The sequence below is a fragment of the Cornus florida genome, unplaced genomic scaffold (assembly GCF_030987335.1).
Source record: "Cornus florida cultivar Cherokee Brave unplaced genomic scaffold, ASM3098733v1 CherokeeBrave_3.0.0_Hap2_Chr05, whole genome shotgun sequence".
Lineage (NCBI taxonomy): Eukaryota > Viridiplantae > Streptophyta > Magnoliopsida > Cornales > Cornaceae > Cornus > Cornus florida.
Window position 1 is genome coordinate 112708640 of NW_026775575.1, and position 26172 is coordinate 112734811.

General features: G+C 39.1%; 1 protein-coding gene across 2 annotated transcripts in view; it reads left to right on the top strand.

Annotated features, from left to right (window-relative positions):
* The first annotated feature begins 2419 nt into the window (after positions 1-2419).
* LOC132308659 (C2 domain-containing protein At1g53590) overlaps positions 2420-26172 on the top strand; it is a 28786-nt gene continuing 5033 nt past the window's right edge. Inside the window, exons 1-8 of one of the 2 annotated variants that reach the window (XM_059806812.1) lie at positions 2420-3120; positions 3235-3309; positions 3733-3876; positions 19002-19097; positions 19206-19337; positions 22412-22564; positions 22660-22701; positions 22924-22972. In XM_059806812.1, the coding sequence (XP_059662795.1) occupies positions 2995-3120; positions 3235-3309; positions 3733-3876; positions 19002-19097; positions 19206-19337; positions 22412-22564; positions 22660-22701; positions 22924-22972 (817 nt within the window). In that variant the 5' untranslated portion in view covers positions 2420-2994. The remainder of the gene's footprint in view (positions 3121-3234; positions 3310-3732; positions 3877-19001; positions 19098-19205; positions 19338-22411; positions 22565-22659; positions 22702-22923; positions 22973-26172) is intronic. The other variant, XM_059806813.1, reaches the window with a different exon arrangement.

Consider the following 26172-nt stretch of genomic DNA (forward strand, 5'->3'; position numbering starts at 1 on the left):
TTTTTTTTTTTCTCTTTTTTTTTTTATAGATAAAGACTGTTAGCTATGTTCTATTATGTTTTCTGTCAATTGTTTTTTGGGGCTTTCACCCCTCTCAAGTTATACTATCAAATTAGAAGCCTTTTATTGTAAGGCCGACTTAGTTGGTCTAAAAATATATTTCACTAAGATTATGTTTATTTTGACGTAAAAAAATATTTTTTTTTATTTTCTAAGTAAAATATATTTTTATTTTTACTTTGTCGGTATTTGGTAAGGTTTACGTCAAGATTGACATCGAGTCCATTGGGTAAGACATGTAAAATACCTTGTCGAAAATTGATATATAAGTTATTTTTGTTAAATTTTAATATATTTTTTTTTCGTAAATATTTTACGAAATACTAGAAAATAAAAAAATATTTTCTGAAAAATATTTTACATCCAAACAAACGTAGCCTAAGTACGATATTTAATATTTGAGCTAAAAAGGCTTTCAACATTCACTTTTCATTTTGAAAGGCATATAAAATAAGAAAATTATATTTAGGTAGAGTTAGGAGTCCTAAATAACACAGTAGTCTATTTTAAAATTTTATTTTTCACTTTAATTTAATTAAGTAAAATAATTATATATACATCAATAACTAGTGTTAATGTCTAAAATTCCCTCCAAACTCTTATTTTTTAAAAAATAAATTATCTTTCTTAAATCAAATAATTTTCTCACTCAAAAATTAGAAAAACAAGATCTTATTGAATTTAAATTGTATTGCTATTACATTCATGTATATGAAAACTTATATAAACAATAAAGTAAGATTCAATATAGTTAAAACCGGGCAATTAAAAATTAGTTCCGGGTAAGAAAAATAATTAAACTCTTCTAATTCAAAGATGGTTTGCTGGCTAGTATATCATTTAGTGATGATATCATTTAATTTTTTTTTTTGGTGATCGCGTGTGTGCGCGTCTATATTTATATACAAATTTAATGTGCACAGAAATTTGTTCACATTTGCAGGTCTATGCTGGTATACATTAGAAAGTTATGTGTACAATAAAATCTTCAATATATATATATATATATATATATGGTGCTGTTGTAGGTTTTTTTTTTTTTTTTTCCTAAATTTGTTGAATGAATGAGTTTTTTGGGTTAAGAAGAATAATTTGGTATTTTGAATTAAATATTTGGAGAACATTTGAATTTGAACAATAATTTTCAATGCATATAAAATTATTTTACTTAATTCAATCAAATTGAAAAATTAACTTTTAAAATAGACCACTATATAATTTATTACTCCTGATATTATCTCATTGTAATTTTTCCTATAAAATATCACTAAATTACCATCTTCATAGCACTCCTATTCTATCACTAGATAGTAGATACATGCATTCCCTTTGACCTACATAAACTAATCAAGTCAAACTCTTAACGACCAAGCCACCAAAATGTAAGATGAATAAATCTAAAACATGAAATGACAAGGTATGTCGGTATTTAGTTTTGACTATTGAGTAACAGCATTGCAAGATATCTTTTTTATTTTATTTATTATTATTATTTTTTGTAATCTAGAAGTATCCTCAAAAAATGACCGTGATTGCAACAAATAATTATGTTGTTCCATTCAGGGTGGTGGGTTCGGATGCAAGAATGAAAATTAAAGGTTGGTAAGGAGTAAAAAAGAAAAAAAGCCAATGTCATCATGCCCAGCAACCAATCACATATTCACATGTGTGTGTGAAAGATAAGATTAGAAATCTCAATCTTAATTTAATACACCATATTATTGCTCGTGAGAGTAATAAAAAATTAAGGAGTGGAATAATATCGACTTCAAATTGATTTCTAGCCGCAAATACTTTGCAAGTCTTATTATCACGTTAATTACTCTTTTTGTTCAAAACAGATGTCAGACGGAGGTAATATCTGAATTGGGAATTGCAATTAAGCTTAGCCCCAACGATGGGTATTTTAGTCATTTAAGCCGACAAATAATGGTGATTTACGGGGCCCACTTTGCAAATAATTAAAAAGATCAGGTGGAGCCCTATCATATTATCATTAAAAACCGTGTCCAAGCCCACTTTGCCGACACCGCATGTTTCGAGACATCGAGCGGTATTCAAGGGCGCATCCACGTGCAAGTGATTACAGACCCTCCGATTAAAATAAGATCAACACCTTGCATCACGGCCTGTCACAATACGCTGTGCAAAACGCCTTATGGCATTCCAATCTATCGTTCCACAAGAAGTCATACATGATCATCATCAACTTACCCACCTCATATGTCCCACAACTGGTTTTTGATCATACGGTTGATATTGTGTCTGGTCATATAGTAATACAGTTCACCCCATCAACGTGTAATATAACATATCCAAACACGTATATGACGTGGCAGAAAACTGCCAGTCAAGTCTACGACCAGCATTGAAGACGAATCAGTCTCTTCCAACTCTCTCCCTATATACATGTATACATTCTCTATATTCTATATTCGCCGGTTTACTTCACCTGTACGGAACAGTCCTTGTCCTGAAACCGAAATCGGAAAAGTGGGTCGAATTCGATTGGGATTATCTTCAGATTAGTTTCTTATTGCATTTTTTGGGCATTTATGTATATATATTTATATGTTATGGTACTATATCAATGTACTGAGTGAAAATACTGGGGGAGGCTTTACCGTGATAAGCGAGGACTTGTAGAGTGAGAACTGTTGATTTCTAGGGTTTGGTTTTGGTCACTTTGGGATATAATTTTGGGTTTTGTGTGTGTGCATTTGGATAATGTGGCGATCTCTATTGTTCGATGGATTGAAGAACTTGATCTTCTGATATGATTTGGTGACATATTTGTTGAAGTTCTTGATGTTGGTGTCTGATCACTATCCGTAAATAGAATTAGAATCAGAAGATTTCCTGTTTGGATTGGTGGTTTTGATTGATTATAGTGACGGTTGTGATTGCGTTTGGGCTTGAAAGAAGAAAGTAAATATGTCTATAACGGATGTTTCAATGATACACCATGTGGCAATTGTGCTTTTCTTTCTCTGGTCACTCTCATATTTCAATTGCTGCCACACGGTCGCCTATGTCGTTTCTTTAGTTTATCTCTATCTGGTTAGTAGTACTGACACACACACATTATGGTTCAAGTGATTTTAGTTTACAGAATATGTTGTGAAATTGTTGATTTTTCTATTCAGTGGACAATTTTGGTTTTGTTTTATGAAGGTAAATGAGCAGTATGTAATGAGATTGCGAAGGAGATTGCAATTTGAGGAAAAAAGACAGTCTTATCAAAATCGGGTACTTTTGTGTTTTTTAATTTTGATCATTTGATTTTTTGGGTTCTTATGGTTTATTCACAGTTTGCTTGATGACAAATGATAAATTTGAGGAAAAGCAAAAGAAATTAAATTAAGAATCCCATTTTTTATGTTGTTCTGGGATCCAGAGAATGGAAATTTCAACCGAGTTAAAAGTTGTGTCATGCTAGATTGATTGGGATCTTTATTCTATTGGGTCTCAGACGATAAAAAGTCTGTGATTGAAGTTTTTAATTGCCTTTCTAGCACATTTCGTTTCATTGACATGGGGGATTTCTTCCTTGCTTTCTTTTTGTTGGTATATGTTCTCTTTGTTGTCAAGTTAGGAACTAGGTTGAGGACCGTTAGTTGGCTCCTGTGTGTAAATGTTCTTAATGATCTATTCCGTTTGTCTTCTCCACAGGTACTTTGTGATTCTGAATCTGTGCGGTGGTTGAACTATGCAATTGAAAAGATGTGGCCTGTTTGTATGGAGCATATTGTTTCGCAGAAAATTCTTCTCCCCATCATTCCTTGGTTCTTGCAGAAGTACAAACCATGGACTGCTGTACGTTCTACTTACCTAATATTTTATATGCTGTGCCTTTTTTGTTTTTATAGGACTCTATCGAGAACATCGTTATGCATGAACCATTTGTGGATCCTTCACTGTGCTCAGCCAATGATGAACTTTACTTAAAATTAAATTATTTCAGTCAAGTTGAGCAACCTGTTGGTGGACCCTTTTCAATTTGGATCAATGCAGGAACGATTATGATAAATCTTCTTCTATGAAGTTATCAAATATTGCAACTTTTTTATTTATATTTTTTCAAAATTCCACTTGCTCTAAAAGTTTTTGTTAAGGAGTAGCTTAACAATGTGTAGTAAGTTCCAATATTTGCCAACATGCAACCTCCTTTCGTATAAAAAGGTTCAGGAAATCTGATGGGCCAAAAAGAGTCCAAAACTTACAAAAAGCGTAACAGGATTAGATGCACACAGGGTGATTTGTTTCCAAGAACTTCAAGTGTGCAAATTTTTACAAACAGTCATAACTGAAATAGTTGCAAACAGATGTTTTTTAACTTATTTTCTTAGAATCAAAGTTGTGATATCATGCTAGACAATCATTTGTCCATAGATAAGTTGTTAAGGATTATACTCAACAATGTTTATCAAGCTCTCACACCCCTTCCTCATGTGCCAACCCGCTCATACATAAAGAGTTAGAGAGTCGAACAAAGTGTCAATAACATATAGAAAGAAGGGGGAACATACATAAGAAAAACCTTTGATACTTTGTTAGAAGACAAACATGCCCCCAAAATTTAATTTGTTGATGAATGAGTCTGACATTGTATATGAAACTCTCATACCCTCTAACATGTGACATTGTGTTGCACATGAAGAGCTAGACAAACGTGCAGAAATAATTGAGTGCAAACTTTTGCCCAAACAGGCAGAATGAGAATGATGCAGAACAAATGACTGAAGATTTTGGAAACCATTTGGACCGTCAAAAGGTCAAACGGGCGGGCTGACCAATTTTTATCGGATGATTTCAACGAATCTGTTCTGTCTTTTAACGAAAATCCCGAAATATTCAAAATTGGGAAAACGTAATTCCCGAGCCCGAAATGATTGAATTCAGCCTAAAACCGCCCAGCCACGGCAGTGAAGCTACCGATATTTGCAAGTTGAGCTGTTTATGATCAAACTGGGCTATTTCTGGGTCAAAAACGAATTCGTATAAATCATCTGATAAAAATTGGTCAGCCCGCCCGTTTGACCTTTTAAAGGTCCAAACGGGTTCCAAAATCTTTAGCCATCTGTTCTGCATCAGTCTCCTCCACTTGAAAGAACTCGTCCTCTAGTTCAACTCTGGATAAAGAGACTCGTTAGGAGGATGATACTCAAATAAGTTTGCCACATTGAAGGTATTAGAGATGGACATATGATTTGGAAGCTCCACCACATATGCATTATCATTAATCTTCCTTTTAATGCGATATGGCCCATATTTTCTGTTCATGAGCTTGCTATAAGTTCCAGCTGGAAATATGCCATTGCGCAAATACACCATTACAAGATCACCCTCTTCGAACACCTTGACTCGCCTATGCGTGTTTGCAGCAGCCTTGTACTTGTCATTGGACTGTTCCAAATTTTGATTGACTTCGGTTATTAGCCATGTTTTCTGTTGCAATGCTCACCCCTGGAAGTTTGGGCAATAAGACCAAATCTAGGGCATGCTTCGGTACTTTCGTTTAAACAATCTCAAATGACGTCTTTCCAGTGGACCGGTTGATCATGCTGTTGAAAGAAAACTCAATCCAAGGAAGAGCTAAATCCCATTGTTTTGGCTTATCACTTGAAATACACCGAAACATGTTTCCCAATGTTCTGTTCACTACTTTTGTCTACGGGTGATTGGTGCTGCTATATTTCAAAGAGGTATCAAATTTCTTCCACAAAGTCCTCAAAAAATGACTAAGGAACTTGACATCACGATCTGAACTAAGAGACTTCAGGACTCCATGTAAACGCACAATTTCTCGAAAGAACAGATTAGCTACGTGGGTGGCATCCGAGGTTTTTCGACATGGAATAAAGTGCGCCATCTTTGAAAACCTGTCAACAACCACAAAACAAAATCCATACCTCTTTGAGTTTGAGGAAGTCTCAATACAAAATCCATGGTTAATTCCTCCCAAATGTTTTCTGACACGGGAAGTGGGGTATATAGCCCAGTGTTCTGTGTCTGTCCCTTGGCTGTTTGGCACATTGGACACCTTTGCACAAACTTGCTCTAAAAATTCATTGCTTTCTTTTTTGGTATTTAGCAGTTTTTAGTAATTAGGTTTTTTTCCTTATTTTTATAAAATTTTTCCTTGCGTTGCAAGTTTCCTTACGTTTTTAGGGTTGGTTTCTTTTATGCTGTTAGGGTTTTTTATTTATAAATACATGTACTGCAGAGCAGATCATTCATTCAATTATTAATATATTATCAGATTCCTCTGCGAATTCTCTTTTTCCTTATGGATTCAAGGTAACCCTCGTTCCTTGTGAACGTTTATCGCTTCTGCTTACGTCAGAGAATGGATGCCATCATGCCGATAGCGTATTTTGGATGCAAGCCCTTCTAGAATCAAGGCTCAAATACTATGTTAGCCAACCACTTATCTCAAAAGTTTAAACTATTAACAATGATCTTAACAACGTCTATCAAGTTTGTAAGCATATATGATACCACGATTTATGGTATGACTTACCATAATAGCATAGATTTGACTGTGCATATGTTAGCATATATGATACCACGATTTATGGTATGACTTACCATAATATATAGATTTGACTATGCTATAGAATATGCCATAGAATATACTTTAGAATAAGTTGTGATTTGATTTAGTTTCCTTTCTTGTAATATGAGCATGTGCTCATTTTATCTATAAATACTAGAGTTGTGAATGAGTAACTCATATCATTCAAGCCTTTACACAATTCTCTCATTTCTCTTCCTTTTATATATTTTTACTTGGTATCAAAGCCAACACCTTTCCACATTTTTCAGCAGCTTTGCTACTTGTGCGATAGCTACCTTAGACTGTTTGTGACATCGTGTGACGTTGCCTACACATGTTTTTGTGTGTTGCTGTTTTGTGATCGAAAACAGGTATTTTTAAGTTTTACAATTTCTTTTTCACTCTTTTAGGGTTGGGTAAATTGGGATAGTTGGTTTCCAATACCTAGAAGGGCTTGGGTAAAAAAAAAAAAAAAATTAGTCTACAAAGAGTTTCCTGATATTAAGAAGGAGGTTGTCTGGCTATATGTAAGCGGGCTGCGCTCCTTAAAAAAGATATGTATTTGGATTTTTCGGGAATGGTCTGAGGAGACATTGTTATTGTTTATGGTCTGAGGACACCCTTTGATTTATTAATAGAATTTGTTGTGTTTTTGGAGTTTTTTATTGTCGTGTGACATATTATGGCAGATTCAGGGTTCTCGACTGTTAATTCTCTTGGCTTACGTTCTGTGGGTGGTGGTGCCATTTTTCCCACCAACTCATCAGAAAATCCAGGACTTCAAATCACCACAGTGAAGTTGGATGGTTCCAACTATTTGATTTGGGCACAGTTTGCCAAGATGTTCATTGGTGGCAAAGGCAAGATTGACTATATTACTGGTTTTGAGAAAGAGCCAGTTGAGTCAGAGAAGGCATATCCACAGAGGTTTGCAGATAGCGCTATGGTTATGTCTTGGCTAGTTAATTCGATGCAACCAAACATAGCTGTTGGCTATATGTTTATGAAGACTGCTAAGCAGATTTGGGATTCAGTTCAACGCACTTATTCTCAGAGGAAGAATAATCCACGAATTTTCCAGTTGGGGCGAGATATCACCAGGATTTCTTAGGGTGACTTGACAGTTTCAGGTTACGTCGCCAAGCTTCGTGCTATTTGGGAGGAGATGTCATATTATGATTCCTTCCACTCTTGGAAGGATCCAGATAATGCAGTTTTATATGCAGGAATTGTGGAGAAGAATCGAGTGTTTCAGTTTCTTGCTGGGTTGAATGACGAGTTTGAGTATGCTTGTGTTCATTTATTGGGCTTATCTTCATTCCCTACTCTTGAGGATGCATGCTCCTATGTGTTGTCAGATGAGAGCCGCCAGACTTATCCATTAGGTGTTGCTTCTGTTGATCGTTCTGCTATGGCAGTTCGGGTTCCCAACCTTTCAGGAACTTTACCATCCCAGTTAGTTTAGAGCACTACCACTGGTCCTCCTCTGGGACGACAACGTGGACGGTGTGACCATTGCGGAAAAATTGGTCACATTAAATCTCGTTGTTATGCTTTACATGGACGTCCACCGCAACAGAAACAACAGCCTCAATCCTCTGCACATTCTGTTATACAACCAGTCTCGTTGTCAACTCCTGACAACCATGCCTTTACATCTTCTGCTACAGTTACCTTGACTCAAGTTGATTTGGACAAGTTCAAGCAATTCTTCAACCAAATAGAGGCATCATGTCAGCCAACCTCCACTTATGTCCACTCAGGTACTATTACGTCTGCATATAGCGTATCTACATCTTTAACACCATGGATCATTGATTCTGGTGCTTCAGACAATATGACTGGTATGTCCTCACTCTTCCAATCTTATAGTATCTGTTCTGGCCAATGCAAAGTCCGCTTTGCGGATGGCTCTCCATCTTCCATTGCTGGGAAGGGTCACATATCAGTTACTCCTTCATTAACTTTGTCAAATACACTTCATGTTCCAAAGTTGACTACAAATCTTATTTCTGTTTGTAGCGTTACCAAACAATTAAATTGTAGTGTAACGTTCTTTCCTTTTCATTGTATTTTTCAGGATCTGGTGTCAAAACGGATGATTGGCAGTGGGCTTGAAGTGGACGATTTATACCTGTTGGATGCTCCTTTGTTACCTCAAGCACATTCAACATCATTTTCTTATATTGTTTCATCTAATAAAAGCCCAGCTTATGCGTTGGCACATGCGTTTAGGACATATTTCTTTTGGTTATTTGAAACATTTATTTCCTTCATTATTTTGTAACGTGGCAGTGTCAGATTTATCCTGTGAAACATGTCATATGGCTAAACATGTACGTTCCAATTATTCTGCTAGTAGTAATAAATCTGCTTTAACACCTTTTGATCTTGTTCATTTCGATGTGTGGGGTCCTTGCTCAGTTACTTCTAGTCTTGGATTTCGATATTTCGTTTTGTTCATTGATGATTATAGTCGTGTTACTTGGGTTTATCTTATGAAAACCAAAAATGAGGTTTACACCATTTTTAAAAATTTTATGGCAATGGTTCAGACTCAATATGGTCGTACCATTAAAAAATTCTGATCTGACCAGGGTACAGAGTACACTTATGGGGAGGTACAACAGTTATGTACAGAATTTGGGATTGAGCAACAGATGGCTAATGTTAAAACTCCTCAACAGAATGGTCGTTCTGGGAGAAAGAATCGCCACATCCTTGACTTAGCCAGAGCAATTTGCATTGGCATGAATGTTCCCTGGTCATTTTGGGGAGATGCTGTTCTTACCGCTGTTTACATCATTAATAGGACTCCTTCTAGGAATCTTAACTTTGCAGCCCCACTCGCAATCTTACATCCCAATTCATCTCTTTTTTTGATTCCTCCGCGAGTCTTCGGGTGTGTGCGCTTTGTTCAGCAGTTGGGATAGACTCGTACAAAGCTTGACCCCAAGGCTTTGAAGTGTGTGTTTTTGGGTTATTCCCACTCTCAAAAAGGTTATAGGCGTTACCATCCTTCCAGTCGTCGGCGGTTTATATCCATGAATGTTTCTTTCTTTGAGCATACACCATACTATAGTGGTTCAGCTGGTTCTTAGTGTGAATGGTTCCCATTGAATATAATGGATGATCACCTTCTTTCGTCTTCAACTCCTCTACCATTACCTGTTTCTTCTTCTATGATTCCTCCTCGTGATACCCCTCTAGCAGGGGGAATTGTTCCTTTTTCACAGGTTTATAGTCGGAGACAGCAGGTACAAGCTTCTACTCCTACGATCGACTACCCTGTTCCTTCGGCACCAACTCTGCCTTCTCAAGCTATTGTTTCGCTTGATGATCGCCCCATTGCTCTTCGAAAGGGTAAACGTTCTTGTACTTACCCTATTTCTAATTTTGTTTCCAATTATGCTTTCTCACCCTTCTATCGGAGTTTTCTTGTTTCAGTTGCCTCGGTTCCTGTTCCTTCTAGTGTTGCAGATGCACTAGCACAACCTCAATGGCGTGATGCTATGACAAAAGAACTATAAGCACTTGAGAAAAATCAGACTTGGGACATGGTTCTGCTTCCTATTGGATGAAAGGCTGTGGGTTGTCGTTGGGTATTTACAGTTAAGCATAATCTAGATGGGTCAGTTGTTCGTTACAAGGCCCTATTGGTTGCCAAGGGTTATGCTCAGACTTATGGCATAGATTATTAGGAGACTTTTGCCCCTATTGCCAAGATGAATACCATCTGTATATTATTTTCCGTTGCTGCAATTCGATCTTGGCCTTTATTTCAGTTAGATGTCAAGAATGCCTTTCTTAATGGTGATTTGCAGGAGGAGGTGTACATGGTTCCTCCTCTGGGATTTCGTTCTCCTGCTCATTCTGGTATGATATGTCGTCTTCGTCGTTCTCTATATGGCCTCAAGCAGTCTCTTCGAGTTTGGTCTGATCGCTTTGGCATTGCTATGCTCAAGTTTGGTTTCCATCAAAGTGCAGCTGATCATACCTTGTTTTTACGTCATTCAGGCGGTAAGACAGTTGCTGTCATTGTGTATGTCAATGATATTGTTCTTACCGGCGATGATACTACCGGAATTGATGAGGTTAAGAGCTATCTTGGCCGTCAGTTTGAGATTAAGGATCTTGGTCTCCTACGATACTTCTTGGGCATTGAGGTGGCTTGCTCCAAGACTGGCATTTTCATTTCTCAACGCAAGTATGTTCTTGACTTGCTTTCTACTACTGGTCAGCTTGGTGCTCGTCCTGTTGATACTCCGATTGAGCAGAATCATCGGTTGGCTGATTCTAAGGGGGAGTTGTTGTCAGATATCGGTCAGTATCAACGATTTGTGGGGAAGCTCATCTATTTATCCATGACTCGACCTGACATTGTTTATGCCGTGAGTGTCGTGAGTCAATTCATGCACTCTCCTCGTGCCCCTCACCTTGATGCAGCTATTCGGATCCTTCGCTACTTAAAAGGGTGTCCAGGCTGTGGTATTTTGTTTGCCAATCATGGTCACTTACGTGTTGAGGCTTGTATAGATGCTGATTATGTAGGATCAATTTCAGATAGGAGTTCTACTTCAGGTTATTGTACCACTATTGGTGGTAACTTGGATGTTGTCTCTCGATCTAGTGCAGAGGTAGAGTATAAGGCTATGGCTCTTGGGGTAGGTGAGTTGATTTGGCTGAAAACCTTGATGACAGACTTGTGCCTTCCAGTGTCGCTTCCATTCTCACTTTACTGCGATAATAAGTCTGCCATTAGCATAGCAGCAAATCCCGTTTAGCATGACAGGACTAAGCATATAGAGGTGGACCGTTACTTCATTCGAGAGAAGATCATCTCTGGTCAAATTTGCACTCCATTTGTCACAAGCTCTTAGCAGCTTGCAGACATTCTTATAAAGGGCGTCAACAAGATTGTGTTTGAGAATGCATTGTCCAAGTTGGGCGTTTCAGATATCCACGCACCAACTTGAGGGAAAGTGTTAGCATATATGATACCACGATTTATGGTATGACTTACCATAATAACAGAGATTTGACTATGCATATGTTAGCATATATGATATCATGATTTATGGTATGACTTACCATAATAGCAGAGATTTGACTATGCTACAGAATATGCCATAGAATATGCTTTAGAATAAGTTGTGATTTGATTTTGATTTGATTTAGTTTATTTTCTTGTAATATGAGCATGTGCTCATTTTATTTATAAATACTAGAGTTGTGAATGAGTAATTCATATCATTCAAGCTTTTACGAAATTCTCTCATTTCTCTTTTTTTTTTTATATATTTTTACTAAATTCTTATTTAATTAATATTTAAATGATAAAATTGAGGTTGTGTTGCATATGCATGGACTTGGTAGGACGCAGTGGAGGGGCGACAAATCTCCCACTTATTTTTGTTTGGTTCAAATTCTACATTGAATGTGTGTGTGTGTGTGTGTGTGTGTAAATATATGGCGATTAAGTGGTGTTTGTGCAGGTGATGGTGTTAGTACATTGAGTGAAGAAAAGAAAAGATAAGAAATGAAAAGTCTGTTGTGGGGCACCCAGATTTTTGGGACACGATAAGATAAAAGTAAAATAAAATAATAGGAAAAAAAAATAGAATACAATCTTATCTACTAACCAAAATCCTTCTCCAATTACATTATCGCAAACTGCCGAGTCAGCTTACCGCTTCCGATCATTTGATCCTCACCTTAGTAGCCCCAATCATGGCTACTAATAAAATCAGACTAGGAACCAAAAACCAGACGAAATAGTAGGTATAAAGTAAATTGCCCAATGTTTCCAAAATTTCCCTATTGGTCCAGGTCATTTACAAAACTATTACATTCTCGTAAACTTAATATGCTAAAGAAGTAAATCTTCACATGAGTTTAGGGAATTTGCCGCGCTCTTGACTTTGGCTAAACTTGAAAAATATTGGATTGAGCAAAATCGCCCAGTAGGAAAAGAACTCTAAATTCGTTTATACAGGAAGATAGAATATCACATATATATATATATATTTTTTGATAAGTAAAAATGTATTAGAAAGCGTTCAAAAGGGGAACACGTCCTAAGAGCTGTACAAAACCCAAAAGAGAGAGGGGAAAACCTATGGACCCAAAGAACCCAAAAGTCCACGATATCATCTAAAGATGTACATTTTCTCCCCCAACCCCAACTAAAAAGAGAACAAATAATCGAGAACTTCAACGCCCCAATAGGAGCTTCCTCCCCATCAAAGGATCTTTTATTCCGCTCTTTCCAAAGGCTTTACCAAACATAAAGGGGGGTTACCTCCAAAACTCGCGAACATGTGTCCCCACCCTTTGGCCTCTCCAAATGTCAATTAAACCCCTTGAGGTCCGGGGTATGACCCACTGGACACCAAAAAGACCCAAAATGAGACTCCAACAGTCTTGGGCCACAGGACAATGCAAAAGAAGGTGATCCACGGACTTTCCATCATTCTTATAGAGACAACACCGATTGATAATGATTTGTCCTCTCCTCCTCAAATTGTCCAGAGTCGAGATCCTACCCCAAGCTGCAGTCCAAACAAAAAAGGCCACCCTAAGAGGCACCTTTGAATGCCAAACCGTCTTCCACGGGAAAGTGGTACCATGAAACCCAGAGAAACAGAAAAAGAAGGATCGGACCTAAAAAGTCCCCTGCACAGAAGGCACCCAAGTCAAGGAATCCGAACCAGTACCATCCACCTCCTGTCTAAACAATAGAGCCAGCAACCCAGTAACGTCATCCAACTCCCAATCCTGAAAGGATCGCCAGAACTGCACATCCCAAGACAACCTACAGCTATCAAGACTATAACAGTCAGCAACCAAAGCATGTCTGTTATCAGTAATCCTGAACAATCTTGGGAACAAACAAGACAATGGGCGATCCTTGCACCAAGTATCCTCCTAAAACCGGATGCCCCTTCCTTCCCGAACTCTGAATCTAATATGTTTAGAGAACTCATCCCACCCCTTTCCAATGGATTTCCACACCCCCATGTCGACAGCAGACCTGACCGGCCTAGCTGACCACCCCTCACTCTCCTCCCCAAAACGACATGAAATGACCTTCCTCCATAACCTATGTCTTTCACTGCCGAATCTCCATAACCACTTGCCCAGAAGAGCCCTGTTGAAATGGGCCAATCGCCTGATCCCAAGGCCTCCTAACTGAAAAAGGCCTGCAAACCTGCTCCTAGCGGACAAGATGATGCTTAAACTCCTCTCCCCGACCGCCCCATAGGAAATTCCGTTGAAGCATCTCAAGTCTTCCAACAATAGAGGCGGGTATCTGGAAAATCGAAAGAAAATAAGTTGGAAGGCTGGACAAAGTACTCTTCACTAAAGTAACTTTTCCGCCCTTCAAAAGATATTGCTTTTTTCACCCAGCCAACCTTCTTTTGAACCGCTCAATCACTGGGTCCCAACTACCCACCCTTCTGGCCGAGTCACCCAACGGCAAGCCCAAGTACGAAGTAGGGAAAGAACTCGTCCCACACCCTAAGGCAGTAACAAGAGCATCCACCTCCTGAACCTCCCCCCACAAGGACAAGCACATTCTTTCCCACGTTGACTTTCAAACCAGAAACAGCCTGAAAACAAACCAGGACACATCTCAAATATCTCAATTGGGACACCTCTGCTCTACAGAAAACCAGAGTGTCATCCGCGAAAAGCAAGTGAGATATCTCCATCTGCTGAACTGAATCAAGACCAATCTTGAAGCCCCTGATGAAACCCAAATCCACAGCCCTTCTCATTAACCTACTAACAGCCTCCATAACAATGATGAATAGGAAAGGGGAGAGAGGGTCCCCTTGCCTCAGACCACGAGAACTGCCAAAGAACCTAGAAGGAGATCCATTCACCAACACCGAAAACCTGACTGAGGAAACGCAAGTTTTAATCCAGCTCCTTCATCTCTCCCCGAAGCCCATCCTCTCTAACAGATAAAACAAGAAATTCCAGCAAACATGATCATAGGCTTTCTCAATATCCAGTTTACAAAAAACTCCATGAACACCATTACTAAGTCTAGAGTCGGCAATGAGAGCGGAATCCAAGACCTGTCTACCCCTTATGAACGCATTTTGAGACTCAGAGATGACTTCGTCCGAAACCTCCCTCAATCTTAACGCAAGGACTTTAGTGATAAGCTTTTACATATACCCAATCAAACTTATTGGTCTAATGTCCTTAACGTTAGAAGCACCGCCCTTCTTAGGAATAAGAGCAATAAAAGAGGAATTCAGCGACTTTTCGTACCTCCCATTAGAATGAAACTCATGAAAAGTGCCCATAACCTCCTGTCTAACCACCTCCTAGCTCTCCAACATAAATCTCATAGTAAAGGCATCCGGACCTAGAGCCTTATCACCATTACAACTCTTTAAAGCCTTCAGAACCTACTCCCCCGTAAAAGAGCTCTCTAACCCATCCCTTTCCACAACTAATATGGAATCAAAGTGAAGACCATCCAGCCGTGGCCTCCACCGAAGAGGCTCAGAGTAAAGCCTTTGGTAGAAAGAAACGATCTGCTTACGCACCTCCTCCTTTGTATTTAACACCGTTCCGTCCACACACATCCGCTCAATATGGTTGCCCTTCCTATAAGCATTAGCAGTTCTATGAAAAACTTTGTATTACAGTCTCCCTTTATTTCTGACGCCACGAGATTTCCTCCAAAACAGCAATCTCGACACATTCTGCCTAACACCTTTGATGTTGAGCCTCAACAAGAACACCCACCCCTTCCAATCTATCAAGCTCAGCATTATCAGCAAGTGCCCTATTCTTCCTCCGCTCCAGATTATCGAACACCTCCTTATTCCATCTTTTGAGTTTGTTTTTAGGAGACGAAACTTTCTTGCTAAAATAAAGCTCGACGTTCCCACCACCATATCCTCCTCCCATTAAGATTGCACACTCCCTTGGAAATTCACCGCTCTAAGCCACATGTTCTCAATCTAAGCCACATGTTCTCAAATCTGAAAGGAGTACAACGAGAACTCAATCCTCCACAGTCCAAGACCAAAGGAATGTGGTCCGACGTCACCCTAGCCAAAGCAGCTTGAACAGCGTCCGGGAACTTCTCCTCCCACTCTCTAGAAATCAAGAGTCTATCCAGGCGGGAAAGAGTAGGCGCTTCCCTTCCACTAGACCAAGTAAAAGAAGCTACCTCTAAAGGAAGAGCAATAAGCTGATGGCCATCAATAAAATCCGAAAAGTGCATCATAGCTTGAGTCTAAGGACCACCTGTAGATCTCTCCGACATGGATCTAACTACGTTGAAATCTCCGGCCACGCACCAAGGAAGAGACCACCTCCTTTTCACCACACTAAGCACCTCCCACATCCCATCCCTCTCACAGTCATCCACCGGCCCATACACACTAGTGAAGGCCCAAGATAAGCCATCCTCTGCCATCGCAAAATAACAAGACAAAGAGAAGCATCCCCTACAAACATCCACCTTAGCCATCCATCTCCTATCCCACATAAGAAGAATACCACCAGAGGTCCCTAGAGAATCTAGGGCCTCCCACTCAACAAACCGATTTCCCCAAAGGCTCTTAACCATTTTATCATTCATAGTGTCAATCTCGTTTCTTGAAAACACACCAAATGAACCCCCCATTTTCTCAGAGCCATCTTCACCATCTTTCTCTTGCCCGGGTCATTGAGACCACGAACATTCCAAGATAAAATTCGTAGCTTCATGAGGAAACATGATCACCCACCTCCCCCTTGGCCCCCCCTCCCTCCCCTTTCCTTCTCCCCCTCAAACCTCCTATCATAGTTCACGTCTGAACAAAGATTTCTCAACTCCCATCTCCCATCTCCAAGCAAGATGGATCTTCTTACTTTTGCTGCTCCTTTTAGTAAACTGTACTATCTCCCCTTCTTTCCCCTCCACCATAGCCTGAAGAATCGCTAAGGCTTGATCCCGATTACCCTTGTAAGAGACACCCAACAGTTCGCTAATGGCCCCAATATTTGTCATGACCCAATCTTTGCTAGTATCATCACGCACCTGCCTACCCAACTCACTGTCCATACCCTCCGGTCGTACAATAGCCAGAGGATCCACCATCCCCACATTAGAAAGGCCCTCCTCCCACAAAATCATGTTAAGAGGCCTGCTATGATCAACCCTGCTCCCATCAACATGAGCTCCCTCAGTCTCCTCCACCTCATCAAAACAAGACAGCCAGTCATTACCACTGTCCATCCCACCTTCCTGTACGTAAGAATCAGAATCAATAGTGGGCAAATCATCAGGCAAACACCTGTGCTTCAGCAACTCACTGAGAGTAATTCGGATATCCTTGCCAACACAAACTGTCATCATATCTGGCACAATACCCGTCGTAGGTGTCACCGGAACATCACCCTTAGGAGAGCACCGACCTTCCATTCTACTCAGAAAAGGCTCAACCAGCCTACCCAGCTCATCCCCAGACGAACCAAGCCGCAGAGAAGAGGAAGAAAAATCCGAGCAAGACTTAGCATGCCCGACACAACTACAATCATTCCCCCTATCAACAAGCAAACTGACCGTCCCATCCCTTTCTGACGGCCCAAACACCCCAAACCCGTAAACATCTATATCAATCACCTCATCAACAAAGTCCACCTCAACCACTGGGAAAAGCATCCGAGACCTCCCACCCAGATCCTCCCCCACCTCGCTCCTCAACACCCCACAAGGAGTAGAAAAAGGAGGAGCAAAGATAAAGCTCCGAGAAAGGGATGAGGGGTACATACCAAGTTCAGAGGGAGGAACCTTGCGGGTGACCCACTTCTGCTTGTCCTTTCTGGTCCATTTTTTACTTGACTGAAACGATTTACACGAAGATACTCCATCTTCTTTGATGGAAGCACAACTGCCTTTCTCATCATCACCCAAAGATCCTGACTGAAGTGGTTCAAATCTATTCCCAGAGAGCAAGTTCTGACAACACTTGCCGTGCCGAAACTTCTTCGAGCCAACCCCAGCGCCTTTCATCTTGATCGTACTAACATTCGCCCAATTTTCCTTCTCCTCCCGCGACCAAAATCTCAGGTCCGAAGTCCTCCGTGCTGTATCGTTAGAATGTCATACAATTAGAAGCAAAATTGAAATATAAAAGAAACAAAAAATGGAAATAATCCAAACCCAAATAGTAACTTAAATTCAATACATGAAGTTAATCAAAATAATCCTCAACATGTATACTGCACACTAGCAGATTCTCAATCATTCTCCGCGACCGAAACACTTTCACTCCTTCCTATTTTTTTCCGGTTATATATGCATGAGCACATGCAACCTTATTTGGGACAATATGATGTAATGTAATTGATATGATCAAAATAATATAATAACATCTAAATTTAGTTCCATCATTTTGCATGACTCCATGAGATAAAGAGTGGCTCTATAAGCCTTACTTGTCACCGACCAACCACTCTACAAGCTCAAGTTCATGGTTTGTAAACTGAGTTTTCTTTCTTTTTTCTTATTCTTTCAAGTGATTAACAATCTACCAGCTTTGGGTCTCTTTATAGTTAAATTTAGAACATCTAAAGTCATGTAATTAATGTACAATTTGTGTGTAATGAATGCATAATATCTAAAGTCATGCAAGTAATGCATAATTAATGTGTAATGAATGTAGAATATCTTAAGTCATATAGCGTCTGGATCCTTATGTAACAAGAAACTCAAGAGTCGATTCTTATAATAATTGCATGACTCTTCATAGTATTGTATTTAGCACACAATAATTGCCCATTAAACCATGCATTAAAGCACACATATATCTAGATACACATTCACTTATATCTCTCTCTCTCTCTCTCTCTAAATACCCATTTACATTAATAATTATAATTTTATATTTGTACTTTTAATATTTCAAAAATACGATTTCTCACACCTGTGGGCTGATGAACAACGTAAATCTTATTTTATAATGTGTGTGTTATTTCCATCTTATTTTTTATTTGTTGCTATTGCATATTTTTCGTGTGAGCTCTTGGGAGGATTTATTCCCAACAAAAACCTTGCATAACACCCCCTTCTGTCAAGTTCTTTTCAAAACAGAGAGTTTTGAAAAATCCCCCTTTTGGATTAATTCAATAACCCAATGAGCTATAGAAAATTTGCATATTACGCCTTGTTCAAACTTCAAAGGGTTAACGTGCAAATATGTGGAAAGACAATTTTGTAATTTATAAGAAATATATATTAGGTTGTTGGCCTTATTTGCAAATTTATACTTCAGATTATTCCATTGGAGTACCGTTCAATTTTTTTTGTAGTGTAGGAGGGTTTTGTGCACTTAACCCTTATTTACTAAGGCTATTATTTATGCAGAAGGAAGCTGTGGTTCACGAGCTGTACTTAGGTAGATCTCCGCCTATATTCACAGAGATGAGGGTTCTGAATCAGTTTACTGGTGATGACCACTTGGTATGTGATTCTATCTCAATATTGGTGCACTCAGTTTTTTAGTGTCTTCTTTGTGGCCACATTTATGTACCTCTTAGCAAAAGGGATTGTGAGATTCGTTTACCGCAGGTTCTGGAGTTAGGAATGAATTTTCGTACTGCGGATGACATGAGCGCACTACTTGGTGTGAAACTAAGGAAAAGACTGGGTTTTGGATTGTGGGCAAAGTTGCATTTGTTGGGCATGCATGTTGAAGGAAAGGTAAGTAATCAATATGATCTTTATGTCGTAAAACTACTGAATATAGTGTTTGATGATGATAAGTTGGGAACTGTAATAAATTAATGCATACTTGATTAATCCAAATGATATATAGAGTTTTTGCTCCTCTCTCTACCAGTCCTCAAACTCCCGACTTGAGGGTTGACCACACAAGCCAACTCCTAGCCAAAGAAGCCAGAAGAGGACCAGTATATATACAGTTTCATGCACACTAATGTGTAAGAAATGAAAGTGCTTATCTTCTTGGACTGATATTTGGCCATTCCGCACCACCTACAATCTATTCCATTAATGAAGAGACTTCTTATCAATGTTTAGTGTTTGCTCACCATTATTTCATTGGTAAAGGTAAAATAGCAATCAAGGATAAAGACATGGCCTTAAGATTGAGATTGAACAGTTGCAGTCATGGAACCACTCTGATTTTTTCCTTTTTATTGATAGAAACATCCACATAGTAATAAAAAATTATAGGGAAGAAAGATCTGAAGGGCTCAATATGCTTCTACACGTGATAAAGGAAAATGGAAAAAGGAAAGAAAATTTAGCCCCTTTGAACCCACTGATAACTGAAATGGTCCCCTCCTAATATACTCACCTTTCTTCGCATACTTTTTTTTTTGATAAGTAAGGTTTCATTAGAGGCCGTCAAGAGGGGAGCGCTCCCAAAAGAATACACAAAATGCCAAAGGCGACTACTATAGCTTTAAGCTATCCACAAAATCTAAAAGATGCCCCAAAGATTTACAATTGCACCCATTTACCCAAAAAAATAAAGAATACAATATGTTGTATTTGAGAGACCAAACAAGTGTTTCCTCACCCTAGAAGGATCTCCTATTTCTCTCACACCATAAACAAAGGGGAGTGGCCTTCCATACATCCCTGGCTTGGCTCTCCACTAGACACCCTCTCCAAGCCTCAATCAACTCCACTGTGGATCTTGGGAACACCCAAGACATGCCACACGCAATAAAAAACATAGCCCAAATGTCTCTAGCCACTAGGCAGTGCAGAAGAAGGTGATTCACGGATTCCTCCGTCTTCTTTCACATACAACACCAGTTAACCACAATATGTCGTCTCCTCCTAAGATTGTCAAGGGTAAGAATACTTTCGTGAGCTGCACACCACGCAAAGAAAGCCAGCTTCAATGGGGCTTTTGACCTCCAAATTGCCTTCCACGGAAAGGGAGGACCTAGAATCTTCGAAAGGCTGTGATAAAAAGTTACTAACCTCAAACACCCCTCTTGGAGTACCCTCCCACACCATCTCATCCATTCCCTCCCCCTCCATCACCTGGCTATAGAGCAAGGCTAAGAACTCTGCAACCTCTGTAAGTTCCCAATCATGAAACTCTCTACGAAAATGCACATCCCAAGTCAACCTTCTGCTATCAAGCCGATAACAGTCTGCAATCAAAGCATGTCTTCTCGAAGAGATCCTGAATAACCAAGGAAATCTACGAGACAAAGCAAAGCAAAGTCCATCGGTCCTCCCAAAACCTGTCATCGTATACTGTTTTGAGTCTTTTGACCAATATATCAGTCTCCTAACTGACCCCCATATGAATCCAAGTTAAGCGATGGTAAATTGGAAAACTTAGGCTGGGTGTTGGAATGGAATGTCCATTCTAGCTTTTTATTTCCTTTCTAATGTTTGGTAAGCTTAATTAAAGGTGGAATGGTCATCCCACATAAAGGTAGAATGACCATTCTTCTTCTTAAGTTAAGGAATGCCCATTTAATTCCCACATAAAATCCATATAAAATATTTGAAGACCATAATACCCTGTTGCTTAGGTTTCGTCTCTCTCATACCTAACCCAGTAGCCATTGTGGCCTCCATCAATTAGTCATTGCGGGACAACCGGAAACAAGCCACCGGCCGGCAACCAACAAGTATAATGCACTGGTTTTTGAGAACTTCCTCCAATAATCTTTCTTCTCTCTCCAAGTGCAGGCACTTATTTATTATGTTAGGGTTTAAACCAAGAGAACAAGGCCTCTCATATCGATGGCAGAAGAAAAGACCTAGCATCTTCTCCACATACCCTCTGCTTCTTTCATGTATCTCTCATTTGTTGATTTATTTCATTAGGATTTATGGTGTGATAGTATATGATTATATATACCACCTTGGTTGGTTTTGAATCTTCTTTAGTCATTTTGAGAATTTTGAACGCTTTTTGATTGTTGCTTTTCTTTACTTACTTTTTTTTTCTTTTCCCAAATTGCTGGGAAATTTTTTAGTAATTGTTTGAATTGCTAGATTTTATGGTCTTGCTTTTATTTTGCATTCCCTTTCTTTTGCTTATGTTTTCCGGTTGCAGTTCTTTTCTACTGTGCCCATATGTTTTTTTTTTTTTGGTTGAATAGTTGGTATGCCGATTGTTCATACCGATTATTTTCATTTAATGCAAATACATTTATTCTTTCTTTTTCTTTCTTTCTTTAAGGGATGTATTGTCCTAATTTTATTTTTATTATATTAAAATGTAATTATATATATGTTCTTTTGTTAATTTACGTTGTTTTTTATAAATAGGGGTATTTTGGAGAAATCAATTCAAAACTCATTCCATTCCAACTTATAAATTGAACTAACTAAACAATGAAATGAGAATAACCATTTCATTCCTACAATATTTCATGTTTGCAGCCAAACAATTGAATGGAAATGGTCATTCCATTCCCTGTATCACCCAATCCCACTTCATTTCATTCTCGCGAACCAAATGTAGCATAAATCCTTGACTTTTCTTTTGAAATGATCATATCTCCAGGAGCCCCGCCCAATTTTTTTAATCACTCTCTATGATAAAAGTGCCTATGACCAGGTTACTCTCTCTGATAAAATTTCATCCTTTTGTCATCATCTTTTGACAATATTAGCATTAAAGTTTGGTAAATAACATTAAAAATTGTAGTATTCTATTTTAATTACTAGTTTGTGCTTTGATTGCTAAATAAAACAGCATGGTTTTAAATCCTTGGATGCCCACATTACCCTTAAATCTTCTTCAGAGTTGGGCCCTTTTTTCTCTCTTGTAGGTTTTGATTGGGGTGAAGTTCCTTCGTCATTGGCCTTTTCTTGGTCGTGTGCGGGTATGTTTTGTTGAGCCACCATATTTTGAGATGACTGTAAAACCTCTTTTTAGCCATGGGCTTGATGTTACAGAACTTCCAGGGATTGCAGGATGGCTTGTAAGTTAATTTCATATTTATGCATCTCTCTCTCTCTCTCTCTTCGTGCGTCTGTCTTATTGCTATGTGCTTTTTTTTTTTCCCTCATTGATTAGGATAAGCTTCTGGCCGTTGCATTTGAGCAGACACTTGTTGAGGTGAAGTTCTTTAGACTTTGGTACCCTATGCATTCATCATTTCTTTTTTATATTTTTGGTCATCGTGCTTCATTTAACTTCTTATTTGTCCAAAGAAATTTGCACATTTTTTTGGGCTCAAAATGAACACTATAATATTACGATTTGGTTCCATAATTTTTAGAAAACACCAGCATTTTTTTGTGAAGTGTTCTTTTATCTGAATGTCCCCAATTTTTGCAGCCCAATATGCTGGTTATTGATGTGGAAAAATTCGCTTCCCCACAACCAGGTAATTCATGACACGAGTTTTTTCACTGGGATCTGCATGTGACCACAGGAACTGTTGTTTGTTGCTTCCTGATAAGTCAAAATGTGCCAAGCAATGAATGTAACTCTACAATATGTTACAATAGAAAGAAGTATCGATTTTTCAGAGTAGTGATGTTGGAGAGCTTTAAGAAACTTGGAACAGCATGGTGGCTTAGGTTACAGGAAACTTGTTAAGGGTTTAGAAGGGTGCAAGAAAGTTGTAGGGTATGTAGATGAAAAGGTTTTGAAATTGGCTTGTTGTGGAAGGTGATATATTGTTGTAAGTGCATAAAATTAGTTGCTGATACTGAAGGATTTGATATTATACAAAGGCCAAAAGGTGTGAAATTTGTTGGGGTCAATTACGAATTGGTATAATAGGGTTTTGGAGGTGAAATGTTCTATGGCCTCGTTTGGCATAGCTTTTATTTTATTGTTATTATTTTTTTAAAGTAGTTACACTGTTTTTGAGTTGCAACCACATCATGATCTTGACTATCATATAAAGAGATAAATTAGGAGTAAGACGAACAAAGTGCATTGTGATGATCCCATTGCCATATTCTATTTGGTGTATTTTGCATATCAATTGTTTTTTTTTTTTTTTTAATCTTTTATTCTTAACTTCCTTCTTTTTTGTCCATGGATACACACTGGTTGAATCCATTCTTGTCTTCATTGTGAGGGGGGGAAAACAGTTTCTAATTATCTTCTTCACAGTGGGAAAATAAAATAACATGCTAAACTTTCTTTAATTCACAAAAAGATGAAACTGTCTTATGGTTAAAATTCACAAAATAGTTCCACCCAAGCTTTGATTGTACCCTCTTTGATATGATTTCAATGTTCTTAGAAGTCATTCCTCATCAACAGTACACACATGAAATTCTTAGCGGACATGACACTAGAAGAATCAGAACACGTGAAATAAAAAAAAAATAAAAATTGTACCTCAAACTACAGGTGCTATATACATACATACACATATATATACATACATACACATATATATACATACATACATTTATATGTATATATATATATATATCGATGTTCCTAAAATTGGATAAGAATAGACAAGACGCGGGGACTAGAAGAAAACAGTCATAAAAAGTATTAAGATTTGGAACAAAGAGGTCTTCGGGAATCTTATGTGGAGAAAAAATCGGGTTCTGGCTGAGATTGCTGATATTGATAGGATGGAGGGTTAAGGGGATTTGGCAGATGCTTTGAAGGTTAGGAGGGCAGAGTGTAAGGCGGAGTTTGCGATCATGGAGGAGATCTCGTGGAGACAAAAGTCTAGAGCTTTATGGCTCAAGGAGGGGGACAGTAACTCGAATTTTTTTCATAGATTGGCCAATGCTCATAAAAGGGGCAATCATATTGGGAGGATTCAGGTGGAAGGGGAGCTTTTTTGTAAGGAGGAGGATTTCTGCAAGGGCATTTCAGAGTTCTATGAAAAGTTGTTCACTGAGTATGTTGAGTGGAGACCTTTGCTTGAAGGGCTTCAGTTTGCCTCTATTTCTAGTGAGGAGTGCTCGGGTCTTGAGGAGCCTTTCTCTGAAGAGGAAGTTCTGATTGCTTTGAAGAGTTGTAATGGGGACAAAGCCCCAGGTCCTGACGGTTTTACTATGAGATTCCTTTTGGAGTGCTGGGAGGTGGTTAGAGGGGAGGTGATGGGTTCTTTTCATGCTTTCCATGCTCAGGGCTCTTTTGAGAAAAGCTTGAATGCCACTTTCATTGCTAGTGAGTGTGTGGACTCTCATTTGCGTAGTGGGGTCCCGCGAGTTTTGTATAAGCTTGACCTAGAGAAGGCATACGACCATGTGAGTTGGAGCTTCCTTCTTTACCTGATGGAGAGGATGGAGTTTGGTGATCGGTGGAGGAGATGGATTCATTTTTGTATTTCCAATGCTCGCTTTTCGATTCTTGTGAATGGAGCTCCTACCGGTTTTTTCTTTAGCTTGAGGGGCTTGAGACAAGGGGATCCTCTTTCCCCTTTCTTGTTCCTGTTTGTGATGGAGGCCCTTAGCAGACTGATGAGTAGGGCTATTGAGTTGGGGTTTTTAAGAGGCTTTTGGGTGGGCAGGGATGCTACTCCCCAGTTCGAGGTCTCCCATTTGATGTTTGCCGATGACACTTTAGTTCTTTGTGATGCGAATGTGTCCCAACTTAGATATCTGAGGTGTGTCCTAATTTGGTTTCAAGTTGTTTATGGCCTTAAGGTGAATGTGGGTAAAAGCGTTTTGGTGCCGGTGGGAGAGGTCCCTGAGATTGAGTCATTTGCTGATATTCTTGGTTGTCGTACTGGCCCTTTTCCCATCTCTTACTTAGGGATGCCTTTGGGGGCTCCTTCGAGATGTGTAAGGGTTTGGGATCCTGTGGTGGATAGATTTGAGAAGAGGTTGGCGGGTTGGAAGAAGCAGTATCTCTCCAAGGGAGGTTGGGTCACTCTGATTTAGAGCACCCTTTCTTGCCTTTCTACTTATTTTATCTCTCTGTTCCAGATTCCCTCTTCAATTGCAGAGAGGATTGAGAGATTGCAGCGAAACTTTTTGTGGGGGGGTAGAGTAGAAGAGTTTAAGTTTCATCTGGTTCGTTGGGATCAGGTGTGCAGGCCAATTTGGTATGGAGGTTTGGGTCTTAGAAGACTGGTGCCTTTTAATAAGGCTCTCCTTGGAAAATGGTTGTGGAGATTTGGAGTGGAGAGGCATTGGCTTTGGAGGAGGGTTGTTGCTTGTCGTTTTGGGGAGTCTAGAGGAGGGTGGTGTTCTCTGGAGGTGCGTGGTCCTCGGGGTGTGGGGGTTTGGAAAGTCATTCGGAAGGGATGGGATGTGTTTTCCAAACACGTTTGTTTTTGAATCAAGGGATGGTAGGAGGATTAGTTTTTGGGAGGATGTTTGGTGTGGGGATTCTCCTCTCGCCCTCACTTTTCCTCAACTTTTCAAGATTGTTATGGATAGGCAAGTTATGGTGGTTAACTGCTATCATCTTGATAGCGGGACATTGGTTTGGGATGTTCGATTCAGGCGATTGTTTTCGGATTGGGAGATTGAGGAGGTCATTCGTTTTTTGGAGTTATTGTATCGCCAGAGGATTGTGGATGGGGATTCTGATAGTTGGTCTTGGGTTGCCAACTCTCAGGGGTGCTTTGAGGTTAGGTCCTTTTTCAGATGTCTC